The sequence below is a fragment of the Lutra lutra genome, chromosome 5 (assembly GCF_902655055.1).
Source record: "Lutra lutra chromosome 5, mLutLut1.2, whole genome shotgun sequence".
Taxonomy (NCBI): domain Eukaryota; kingdom Metazoa; phylum Chordata; class Mammalia; order Carnivora; family Mustelidae; genus Lutra; species Lutra lutra.
The window spans coordinates 162165302-162178572 of record NC_062282.1 but is presented as its reverse complement, the minus strand read 5'-3'; the positions used below and the strand labels follow the sequence as shown (position 1 = coordinate 162178572).

The 13271-nt window shown below is 39.1% G+C and overlaps 1 protein-coding gene across 1 annotated transcript; it reads left to right on the top strand.

Moving 5' to 3' along the window:
• Window positions 1-2195: 2195 nt before the first annotated feature.
• On the top strand, window positions 2196-3167 carry LOC125101292 (olfactory receptor 11L1). Its single transcript, XM_047731862.1, has one exon. The coding sequence runs from the start codon at window positions 2196-2198 to the stop codon at window positions 3165-3167; it is 972 nt and encodes a 323-aa protein (XP_047587818.1).
• Window positions 3168-13271: the final 10104 nt, after the last annotated feature.

Here is a 13271-nt window from a genome sequence, read left to right as displayed (position 1 = left end):
GATTTTTAGGTGGAGCCAGGTGATTTTGGTGAGAAATCAGATACTAGGGTGAGAAAAACAAAAGTTAAGTGTTCTGTCCTGAGCACGTGGGAGGATGGAGTAACCACTGAGGAGATGTGGGAGACAGATTAAGGGTTAGAAAAAAATAGTTAGTTAGTGTTAAGTTCCAGATGCTAATTAGACATGTCAGTGTGCTTTCAAATAGAGAAATTGTTTCCATGAGGCTTGTCCTCAAGCTTGATAAACACATTTTGGTGCTGAGGGCCAGGTGATAGCATTTATAATCCAGAGCCTGTGTCAGACCTCAAGGGGAATGTGGGTATATGAAGAGGTATTCAACCCTGATGTCCTACATTAACAGGCTGGAGGACGTGGAGAGATGCTAAACATTATATGTAATGTGGAAGGTCTGGAGTTGAATGCAGAGGGCACGTAGCTGGGCATGCTAAGTGATAAGAATAGACCCAGGAACAGAGTGGAAACAGTTCAGCCATGCTGAAAACAGATTAAGACCACTAGGGATGCTTGAAGAGCCACTGAAATATGGCATTACTATTTTGGTGGATGCTGAGGGAAAACCCCGACTGCAGTGGATTCAAGGGGGGTGCAGGCAGTTGACAAGGACAACACCTTCAAGAAGGGATGGAATACAAGGGAGTGGACAGATGAGGGCAGTAGGTTTTAGAGAACAGAATGACATCAAGACCTTATCTTTTTCCTCTTTTTTTTTTAAAGAAAGATTTTATTTATTTATTTGAGAGAGTGAGAGAGAGTATGAGCGGGGAGGTGGGGATGTGGGGAGGAGCTGAGGGTCAGGAGAAGCAGACTCCCTGTTGAGCAAGAAGCCTGATGTGGGGCTCAATCCCAGAACCCCAGGACCATAAGCAGAGCTGAAGGCACTCACCCGGCCAACCGAGTCACGCAAGTGCCCCGTTTGTTCTTTATAAAGGGAGAGAAAACAAGACTGTTTACATGCTGAGGAAAAGATCTAGCAGAGAAGGACCATTGTTAATTTGGGGGAGTTAGAAAGTGTAATGTCTGCAAAAACTTCCACTGTGCTGGAGGGTGTAGGAACTAAAGCATGAGTGGAGGGATTTGCCTTAACTTAGGAATAGACCTTCCATTTGGAGTAACATGTAGGAACCAATGCAGAGGAACTGAAGGTGGGAGGTTGGGAATTTAGTAGCCTGAGTATCTGGATATTCCCATTGGAGGATTTCAGGTTTTTCTTCAGAACAACAGGACCTTTGCTGAAGGTATAGATACACAAGGAAGTGCTGGAAATTTGAAAAGAGAAAAAAAAAATACAAGAACTAGGCACTCAAGAGAATGAAAGAGTAAGTAGCTGAAAGAAGGGTGGAGTTATTGTTCCACAGCATTAAAGGCACTGAAGTTCTTGATTATAAATTCTAAAATGACAACATTTTGTGTCGTCTCTCATCTCTTTTATTGCATGGAAGCTCGTGAATGGTGGGTGGATGTTGCTTTTAACCAGGACCAGCTTTGACAATGAATGAAAGGAAAGCAAAGGGAAGGTGACATATTTAATGTATACAGGATACATGCTCAATGGCAGAGCATGGTATCCAACTGGGCAAGAAAGGACACTGATGGAGGTAAAGGTCAGCTCACACAAAGCTTCACATACACACACAAACACACACACACTGAACAAGGTATCCATAAATATTGTTTGAAAGGAGAATGAATAAACTTCCCCAAGATGTCATAGGAGATAAGCTATGTCTGACTTCTATATCAGACAAAACCCATATGCAAGAAAAGAAAGTCATTGCATCCATATGTGCCTGCTTAAAAAAAATTGTTTTTGTTATTCTTAGTTTCCGAGTTTGCTTTCCTTCTGTTTTGTTATCTTTGTTTTGTTTTGCTCTGTTGTTTCTGTTTTTGTTTTTATCTTTGGATCTGAGACTTCTAAATTTCAGAGAACACAAGAAATGGCATTTGCTGAGGTTCTTTCCAAGACCTAACATCCACATTCAGCTTGTGATATCAAAATATTTTCTTATAAAACCAAGATGAAATTGTTGTTATGAAAAGCTTGTCCTTATAAAGCATTATATGCAAAGATCTCAACTATAAAAAAGTAGCCTCTGAACTGCTAAACATGAAGAGCTACAAATATTTGTATGGCTTTTATATAGTGATTTTCCAAAATGTTCTCCTTTCCCCAGACAATGAAGCCCCCAAATGTGTCCAGTGTCACTGAATTTCAGCTGCTAGGATTCCAGAACCTTCTTGGATGGCAGACACTGCTCTTTGCCATCTTCCTGTTCATCTACTTTCTCACAGTCACAGGAAATGTTGTTATTATTGCAGTGGTGAGCCAGGACCAGCGGCTGCATTCACCCATGTATGTATTTCTCAAACACCTCTCATTTCTGGAGATCTGGTATACATCCACCATCGTGCCCCTTCTCCTAGCCAACCTGTTCTCTCACAGCCAAGCCATCTCCTTTCCTGCCTGTATGGCACAGCTTTACTTTTTTGTGTTCTTTGGGGCTACTGAGTGCTTTCTTCTGGCCATGATGGCCTATGACCGATACCTGGCCATCTGCAGCCCACTCCACTACTCTTTCCTGATGAGTTCTGAGATCTGCACCAGGTTGGTGGCAATCTCCTGGTTGACAGGTGTTGGCACAGGATTTCTGCCCTGCCTAATGATTTCCAAATTGGATTTCTGTGGTCCTAAGCAGATCAATCATTTCTTCTGTGATCTCCCTCCCCTCATGCAGCTCTCATGTTCCAATGTGTATGTCACCAGGATGGTCATCTTCATCCTGTCAATTGCAGTGCTGTGCACTTGCTTTCTTCTTACACTTGTGTCCTATGTTTTCATTGTATCTACCATACTAAGAATCCCTTCAGCATCTGGACGGATGAAGACCTTTTCCACATGTGGCTCCCATTTGGCTGTTGTCACTATCTACTATGGGACCATGATCTCCATGTATGTTTGCCCCAATGACCACCTGTCATCTGAAATCAACAAGATCATTTCTGTCTTCTACACTGTGGTTACCCCACTCCTGAACCCTGTTATCTACAGTTTGAGGAACCAAGAATTCAAAGAGGCTGTTAGAAAAGTCGTGAGAAAAAAGTGCAGTATCTATGGAGTAAGAGTGAAGGGGAGTTTCTTTGTTAGGTAATTAAAAAATATCACACAGTGGATTAATTTGGGGAATATGTGAGTGGCAAGTTTGGAGCCTTCAAACCGAAATGCATCCTTGGCACTGTGTGGAATTCCACAAGCCATAATGAAAGAGTTTCATCATGGCCCCTTGCCAACAACTGTTCAGAAGACAAATAGCCTCTATTAAACGATTTTGGGGGCAATTCTAACCTTTGAGTCTTTCATCTTCTGATGAGAATCTAATTGTATGATTTCAGGGCACTTGATTTCGCACATTACTTTCAGATTTTACATACTTTTCTCCTGAGTTCATAAAGCATGCTGGTAGAAAGTTTTACAACTTTTAAGTACTCGTAGGAGACTGGCCTTATAGATTCAGTTCCTGGTGCTATTAGTGACTATTAAATGCCTGTGGAATTAATGAAGATATATAAATAATTACTGACCTAAATTAACTTCCAGTGACAAGAACAAAGAAGGGTTTTTGATGTGCCAAGGATTTAGATACAGGAATTTAACTTTGTAATGCCTTTTATTTTATGGAGAGGGAAGGAACATGCCAGAGGCATAAATGGAGGGAGAGGGACAGGTGGAGAGGGAAGAAAGAGAAACACTAAAGAAAGAGGAAGAAAGGAAGGGAGGGAGGAAGTGAGGGAGGGAGGTGGAAGGAAGGGCAAGAAAGCAAACAGAGGGGAAAAAGAAAGGGAAGGGAAGAATAACAGATGGGAGTGGAGGAAGGAGGGAAGAGAGGAGTCAAACTTTCTTTTATTCAACCAATATTTAGAAGACCTCTGTTACTCCTGCCTTCTATCTCATTCGTAAATTCTACAGCTATCTCCAAGCCCTTTACATATGCCAGTCCTCTTCCTGCAGTCTGATTGCCCAGGGACACAATGGTAAAGAAACTGCCAAGGGATATTTGGCCTGAATGGAGCCTCTAGTATTGAAGGATACACACACACACACACACACACACACACACACATATATAAAATGCCTTACCCAAGGAGTAATGGATTTTTTTTAAGAAGTAATGGATTTATGACTATTTGTGATGTTTGCTGTGAAACAATAGAGTATAAGCTGGTTTATCTACATGGAACAGTAAGGTCTGAATCAACATAGAGTGTTATGAATGATTTCTATGTTTATGTTGTACTTTAATCTACACTTTCAGATGAGGAGAATAAGAATGGAGGTGGTATCCCAGGCAGGGAGCATGGTGTGAATGTCAGGAAAAGAAGCCTGGGGAACATGGGGATAGAGGAAGGAGATGAGTTTGGAGACAAGTCTGGATCATTGAAAGCCCTATAAGGGTTTTTGATTTTACACTGAGACAAATGATGGATTATCAAAGGGCATCAAATAGGAAATGACATGATATATTTTGCATTTGCAAATCTTACTGCTGTTTAGAGAGAGGAGTGACAGAAAGCAAGACCTGCTGGTGTCATAGCAGTAACCCACATGAGAGAGGAGCTTGGCTAGATTTTAGGTTTGATGATGCCTCACAGATAGTAAGGCTAGGCATGAAAATTCTAGACTCATTCACTCATGCCCATGCAGTGGGGTCAGTCTTTAGTCTCTTCCCAGTCCAGTAGCCCATTTGTGATATGTTCCACATCAATCCCTGAGCTTTAGGGGTAAGTGCACTTTGACCCTTTGGCACATGTTTTTAATTCTTTTTACCCTCCTTCTTCCAACCCTTGTTTCCTCTTCCTCCAGAATCTGACCTGTGAGGAATGTTGTTAGTCTTTATCAGACCCATCGATTTCAAACATTGAATAAAAGGAAAATGATACAGTAGAATCTGAGATAGGGCAGGAAGTTGGTGACAGAAAGCAAAGTATCATTACTCTGGGATTTTGGATATAATATGAAGAAATAATCAAATATCCTATCCCTCATATGGTCATTTCTGATAAATATCTTGAAAGCAACTTATGTTTAACTAGACTTGCTATCTTACCAAAAGCTTCTTTCTAATTTTAAGCTTGATAGGTAATTTGGCTCTGTGTAAGGGGAGAAAGATTTATTGACCACATATGAAAGATTTCAAAAAATTATTTCAAATGGACATTTGGGTACATAAATCTGGAGCTTAGAGTAGTAGCTTGGCTGAAAGTGAATTTTTTTTGCTTTGTTTTGTTTTGTTTTGTTTTACATGTAGATCCTATTTTAAAACAGAAGAGCATGCAGGAATTACAAAACATAAATTTTTAGTAGAGAAGAGGAAGCTGAGGGGAACTAAGAAGGAGCAACCACATAAATGGGAGGGCATTCGTAAGGTGATTGTACGGACTCTTCTAGGGGGAAGAGAATGGAATGGGAATGGGAATGGCTTGCAAGGAAAGCAGTTGTGTGTATGCAAACAATTACCCTGAGAAATGCACCTGTGAAAGAGTGAGATAAAAGTGAACCCTGAGATAAAACTGAGCCCAGTATTGGAAGTGTCACTGTGTTTCAAAAGAGGTAAGATTTTAGCAGCTGAGTAAGTCTGAACACTTCCAGTAAGAGTCCAGTAGTGAGCGAAAACTTGAGGAATGGATATCCAGGTGATAACTGACAGCCTGGGGTTGAAGAGGGAGGGATCTGAGACAAATATGACTCAAATCAGCATTCAAAGGGAGAAGCATTTATTTACTGTAGAGACAGAAGGGAGAGGACTTTGCAATCTGATGGGTATTCAAATAATTAGTTAGGACTTGTAGACCTCCTCACCTGTGGACTTAATCACAGGACTTAACCTGTGGGTTTATGTTTTTGAGATCAGGTAGCAGCTCTCCTTTAGCACAGAAAATGCAGGTCTAGGTTTGAAGAAGGTGATGAAGTCATTCCAAACTCATATGGTAAAATGGGATTGATAGATTTCTAAAGACAGGTGGATTGGGGGCAAAAATGATTGCCTAGATGAAGTAGGATAACACTGATTTATTGCGATGTTGAGTTGCCTGCCTTGTGCACTGTGCTTTAAGACCATTCAGCTGTTTATGCTCAGGACCATATAATAAAATAGTTCATTTTGCGTTAAGACTTAGCTCTGTGCATAGAGTCATATATATAAAAGGAAAGACATGATAGATTCAAGAGTCACAGATTGTCAGGAAGAGATATCAATATGGGAGGGAAGTGAAGCAAACAATGACCAGAAATACAGAGTTAAAAAAAAAAAAAAACCCAGGGGCGCCTGGGTGGCTCAGTGGGTTAAGCCGCTGCCTTCGGCTCAGGTCATGATCTCAGGGTCCTGGGATCGAGCCCCACATCGGGCTCTCTGCTCAGCAGGGAGCCTGCTTCCTCCTCTCTCTCTACCTGCCTCTCTGCCTGCTTGTGATCTCTCTCTGTCAAATAAATAAATAAAATCTTAAAAAAAAAAACCAGCAGGATTGTGTTATAGGATTTTGTTATTTGTAATAGGACTCTCTGTGCTACATGGATAGATAGGAAGTGACGCATAGAAGTTTAGTGGCTTAAAAATCTAAAGACAGGGTTTAGTTTTAGGAGATGAAAAAGCCGTAAGTATGGCCATAAGAATAAGTGAGATAAATCGGATCATGAAAAGAAAGATGGGTTGGTCACATGGCTGAGAACAAACATTCTAGTAGGAGGAATAAAAGTTATGGTCCTGGTGTCTTTCGTAAATGAGAGGAGGTAGTCAGTAGTTTAGTAAATTATCTCAATAAGGGGTGGGTAGGTTCACTACCTCTTTAGCATGAGTCTTGAAACATATATAGTTTTTAAAAGGAGTGGGAGAACAATATCCAAGGAGTATAATTTAAGAGCAGGGAGTTTACCATGTGCATAGACTGATGCTGAGATACAGGGAAAGGGAACGTTAAGCAGTTCCACTTAAGACAATTAGTGCTCAGTTTCCACTTAGGCAAGGAGGTGCCATAAGATGCATCAAGAAGTGGCTAAACAAGAGACATGAGTTCCAAAGGGAGGCTTAACTGTGACTGACCACGGCTGTCAGCTTTTCTAGGCCTCTTGTGGGGGGTGAGCCTATCACTGTTCTCTCAAGGCACCACTCCTGCTTTGCATGCAGTATGCGATCTTCAATGGAAATACAATTAACATGTTTTAAATAAAACAAAATTTGATTCTCAGTTCCTTTTAGAAAGGTCTCTAGACCTTTGTGTTGTGGCATTAAAAGGTCCATTGTTACATGTGTTGTTATTTACTTCTAGTTTTGGTTGTTAAAGAACTATGATACACTCAAGGGTATTATTTTTTAAGGAAACATTTCAGAAAATTGTTATAGCATGTATAGGAAAATTATATGGAACTTCTAATGAAGTCCATCTACTACTACAAATAAATTTTTAAGTATATATGTTAACATGGAAACTATATAATTTTCCTGGTTCTTGATCTATTAACTGTGCACAATAAAAATAACATTCATTATGATGTACACATCATTTTTTTTGTTAAATATACCACTTTACCAACAACCTTATGAGAGTGAAGAAAAAGGGAATTGACATTTGATCATTTCTGTCTCTAACAAACACAGAACTAAATGTAACTTTAATCCCTAATGGCTCCAGCTAGATCCTGAACCATTTTTATGTGATCACATGACTTAAAATGTTTTCTTGAGGATCAAATTACCTCTAAACCTGTCATTTGAGAACAAGGCCTATGACTTAATGCCTGGTTTTAACTTATAGTCCTACTCTCAACAGGCAGCACATAAGTAGACACAGGTGAAGGGCCAGAGAGGCGAACCAGGAGGAACTAGCTACTGGTAATCCTATACCAGCCCTCATGTTTGTTGACCTATTTTTTTTTCTTTTTTTTTTTTAATTTGATAGAGTGAAAGAGCACAAGTAGGGGGAGCAGGAGGCAGAGGGAGAGGGATAGGCAGCTTCCTGCTGAACAGGGAGACCAATGCAGGTCCTCATCCCAGGACCCTGAGATCATGACCTGAGCTGAAGGCAGGCACTTAACAAAGGAGCCATCCAGGTGCTCCAATTGATCTATTTTCTTATAACCCCTCTCATATCTGCAATGGAGTTGGGCTGATTAGATCGATATTCATTTAGTGCACAGTGTTATAAAGTGAAAATATTACATAATACAGTGGTCAAAAAGACATTTTGGGAATCAGTCATTTCTTCAAAATCTAGCTCTTCCACACACAGGGACCATGGCATGCCACATACCATTTAATCAATGCCACTCTTAAGTAACTCCAATTAAAAAAAAAAGAAAAATATTATTCACCCATAGTAGTTTCTATTCAAATTCCCTGAGGGATCTCTGCATACATTAGGCAATTTATAACTAGTGGGCACTTCTATAGAGTGACTCTGTTGATGTTCTAGACAGGTTCCCAATTCAGGCCACAACAACCACCTTCTGATAATGGTGCACACCTGCATCCCTCTATGTAATGTGCACTGGACTGCTGAATTTGAGTTGATGTCCTCCCAGCGGCATTCTGTAGCCACTGACTAGATAAAAAGACCTGCCGTTTTGGCCTAGTTTTCCATTGACTTCCCAGGTACAGATGCATTGTGGGGCAGTTTCACTACTGGCCTATTTCTGCCTCCCTCACTTGCTACAGGTGCATCTCCTAATAGGGATTCCAACAGCCTTTCCCTCTCCAGTTCCTGGATATCTACCCTTCAGGGAACCACCTTTAAAATAGAACAGAGTGATGCACACATCAATTCCAGTTGATGTGAAACAAGGAGGGGATGGGAGACAGAGTTTAGAACACATAGGACCTCACACAGTGTGGGAAGATAGTTTTGCTATCATCATACAAAATGGATGCAATCACATTTATATTGCAATCCAAAACTGGATTTTCCTCTTGGTGGCCATCAAGCCAAAAGATGTAAACAAGCCAAAGACTGGGAATGGAAGGATTTTGCTTCAAAACATCAAATTTGATATTGCTCAGTGAGGAGTCCATTTTGAAATTCTCTCTCTCTCTCTTCCCCTCCTCCCCTCTCAAATAAATACATATTTATTTATTTTTAAAATTTCTTAAAAAGTTTTTTGAGAGAGAAAGAGAAAGAGAGAGCATGAATGGGGAGGAGAGGGAAAAGCAGGCTCCTGGGTTCATGACCTGAGCTGAAGACAGACACATAGCCAAGGGAGTCACCCAGGTGGCAAATAAATAAATAAATAAATAACATAAATGGAGAGAGAGTGGGACAGCATGTACATAGTGGGATATTTCCCAAAGGAGTATCTCCCTGAACAACAAAATTGGGAATGTTTTAAGCTAAGTGTGCATGTATATTCATCAAGGGAAATGCCAAAGGAGAATTTAGTGTAGAATTGAGGCAAGTATTTTTCTAAATTGACAGATTAGGGATCCTAGTTGATAGAAGTCACCAGGTCCAGGAAGGGTTGGCATCATTAATTCTCTGGCTCTGGTTAGTTCTGTGTTTTAGTGCTCAAAGGGATTTAAATCCTGAAAAGCAACATAAGAATGTGGGGGTATGAATAAATGAAAAGATGCTCAACATCATATGTCATTGGGGAATCAAATGCAAATTATAAATACAAGAAGATACTACTATACATCTACTGGAATGGTCAAACCAAGACATGGACAATATAAAATGCTAGTGAGATTGTGAGGAATAGGAACTTTCATTAATTGCTGGTGGGAATGCAAAATAACACAACAATTTTGGAAGACAGTGCAGTAATTTCTTATAAAACTAAATATACTCTTATATAATCTATCAATCACTTCTCTTAGTATTTACATAAAGGAGTTAAAAAATTATGTTCAGGTAAAGTCTTGCACATGGATGCTTAACAGCGGTTTCATTTACTATTGCCCAAAGTTGGAAATGACCAAGACACCTTTCAGTAGGTGAATGGATAGAGAAATCGTGGTACATCCAAAAACTGGAATACTATTCAGTGCTAAAAAGAAATGAGTTATCAAGGGGGGAAAAAAGACATGCAGTAAACTTAATTATGTATTATTAAGTGAATGGAGTCAATCTGAAGAGGCTACATACTGTAGGATTCCAACCATATGACATTCTGGAAAAGATCAAATCATGCAGGCTATACACAATCATTGGATTCCAGGCATTGGAAGGAGGGGAGGGTGAACAAGATGAACACAGAGGATTTTTGAGAAGAAGTAAGTTATTCCCTATCACACCTTAAATGTGGATCCATGTCATTATACATTTGTCAAGAACCACAGAATATACATCATCAGGGAGTAAACCAATGTAGATGATGAACATTGGGTGACAATACTTTGTTAATGTAGGGCCATGGTTTTTGAGAAAGGTGCCACTGTGATGGGATTGATAATGGGCAAGACTGAATGTGTGGGGTTGAAGATTCATAAGGGCACTCTGTAGTTACTGCTCAAGTTTGCTCTGAATATATATCCCCTACAAATATAAAGTCTACTAAAAATAATAGACCTAAAGACACCTCCAGATTGAAAATGAGGGGATGGAGAATAACCTATCATGCTATTGGACATCAAAAGAAAGCCAGAGTAGACATACATATATTAGGCAAGCTAGATTTCAAAACAAAGACTGTGATAGGAGATGAAAAAGGGAATATTATCATAATAAAGGGATCTATCCAACAAGATCAACACAATCAAGTGGGATTTATTCCTGGGTTGCAGGGCTGGGTCAGTATTTGCAAATCAATCAATATGATACACATTGAGAGCATCCAAATATATAAAACAATTAAAAACAGGCATAAAGAAACTGACTGATAATAATACAATAATAGTAGGGGTCTTTAACACCATACATATCAATGAACAGATCATCTAAGCAGAAAATCAACAATGAAACAATAGCTTTGAATGACACACAGGACCAGATGGACTAACAGATATAGTCAGAACATTTCATTCTGAAGAAGCAGAGTACACATTTTTCTTAAGTACACATGGAACATTCTCTATAATCACAAACTGCATCACAAATAAGCCCTCAAGAAGTACAAAAAGATTGAGATCATAGCATGCGTATTTTCAGACTACACTACTATCAAACACAGGAAAAAATGTGGAAAGACCACAAATACATTGTGATTAAAGAACATCTTACCATAAGTAAAGAACAATCCATCCATGAGCTAACCAGAAAATTAAAGAAGACAAAGAAAAATAAAGAGAAGTGGATGAAAATTAAAACAAAACCAAAAATAACAAGACAACAAGCAAGCAACAACAAAATGACAATCTAAAACCTTTGGGATGTAGCAAAGGCAGTCCTAAGAGGGAAATATACTTCAACACAGGTTTCCTTTAAGGAGCAAGAAAGACATTAAATACACAACTTAACCTTACACCTAAAGGATCTAGAAAAGGACCAGCAAATAAAGCCTAGGGGCACCTGGGTGGCTCATTGGGTTAAAGCCTCTGCCTTTGGCTCAGGTCATGATCCCAGGGTCCTGGGATCGAGCCCTGCATCGGGCTCTCTGCTTAGTGGGGAGCCTGCTTCCTCCTCTCTCTCTGCCTGCCTCTCTGCCTGCTTGTGATCTCTGTCTGTCAAATTTAAAAAAAAAATTAAAAAAAGAAAAAAGAAAAAAAAACAAAAAATTTAAAGCCTAAAGTCAGCAGAGGGAAATAATAAAGATTAGAGAAGAAATAAATTATATAGAAGAAACAAACAAAATCAGTTGAACAGACCAGTGATACTAAGATCTAGTTCTTTGAAAGAATTAATACAATTTATAAAACCCTAGCCAGACTCATCAAAAAGAAAAGAGGAAGGACCCAAAGAAATAAAATCATAAATGAAAGAGGAGTGACCACAACCAAGATCCCCAAAATGCAAATGATTAAAAGAATATTTTGAAAAATTATATGCCAACAAACTGGGAAATCTGGAATAAAGGGATAAATCCCCAGAAACAAACAACCAAAACTGAAACAGAAAAAAAAAAAATTGAAAATTGGAGCAGACCCAATACAAGAAAAGAAATTGAATCAGTAATCAAAATTCTTCCAACAAACAAAAGCCCACCTGGGTGGCTCAGTGGATTAAGCCGCTGCCTTTAGCTCAGGTCATGATCTCAGGGTCCTGGGATCGAGTTCCGCATCGGGCTCTCTGCTCGGCAGGGTGCCTGCTTCCCTCTCTCTCTCTCTCTCTCTGCCTGCCTCTCCGTCTACTTGTGATCTCTCTCTGTCAAATAAATAAATAAAATCTTTTAAAAAAATTCCTACAACTAATACATGAATTTAAAATGTTTCAGGATAGAAACTCAATGTACAGAAATTAGCTGTATTTCTATACAACAATAATGAAGCATAAGAAAAAAAAAATCAAGGAATCCCATATGCAGTTGTACCAAAAATAACAGGATACCTAGGAATAAACACAATCAAAAAGGTGAAAGACCTGTACTCTGAAAATTATAGAAAAATTGTGAAAGATGCTGAAGATGAGAAAAAGAAATGGAAAACATTCCATGTTCATGGACTGGAAGAACAAACATTGTTAAAAGGTCTATCCTACCCAAACCAATCTACACATTTATGCAGCCCCTATCCAAATACCACCAGCATCTTTCACATGGCAAGAACAAACAATCCTAAAACATGTATGAAACTACTAAAGACCCTGAATAACCAAAGCAATCCTGAAAAAATAAAGTAAGCTGGAGGAGTCACGTTTCTGGAGTTCAAACTGTTACAAAGCTGAAGTGATCAAGACAATATGGTGCTGACATAAAAACAGACACATATATCAATGGAAAAGTATAGAAATCCCAGAAATTGACCCATAACTGTATGGTCAAATAATCTATTTTTTCTTTTTTTAAAGTTTTATTTAAATTCAAATTAGTTAACATATTCTCTACCATTAGCTTCAGAGGTAGAATTAAGGGATTCGTCAGCTGCATACAACACTCAGTGTTCATTACATCAAGTGCCCTCCTTACTGCCCATCCCCCAATCACCTCATGCCCCCATTCAACTCTTTTCCATCAGCCCTCAGTTTATTCTTTATAGCTAAGTGTCTCTAATAGTTTGTCTCTCTGTTATTATCCACTATTATTTTACCCTTCCTTCCCCTATGGTCACCAGTATATTTCTTAAATTCCACAAATGAATGAAATCATATGCTATTTTTCTTTCTCTAATTATTTTGCTTAG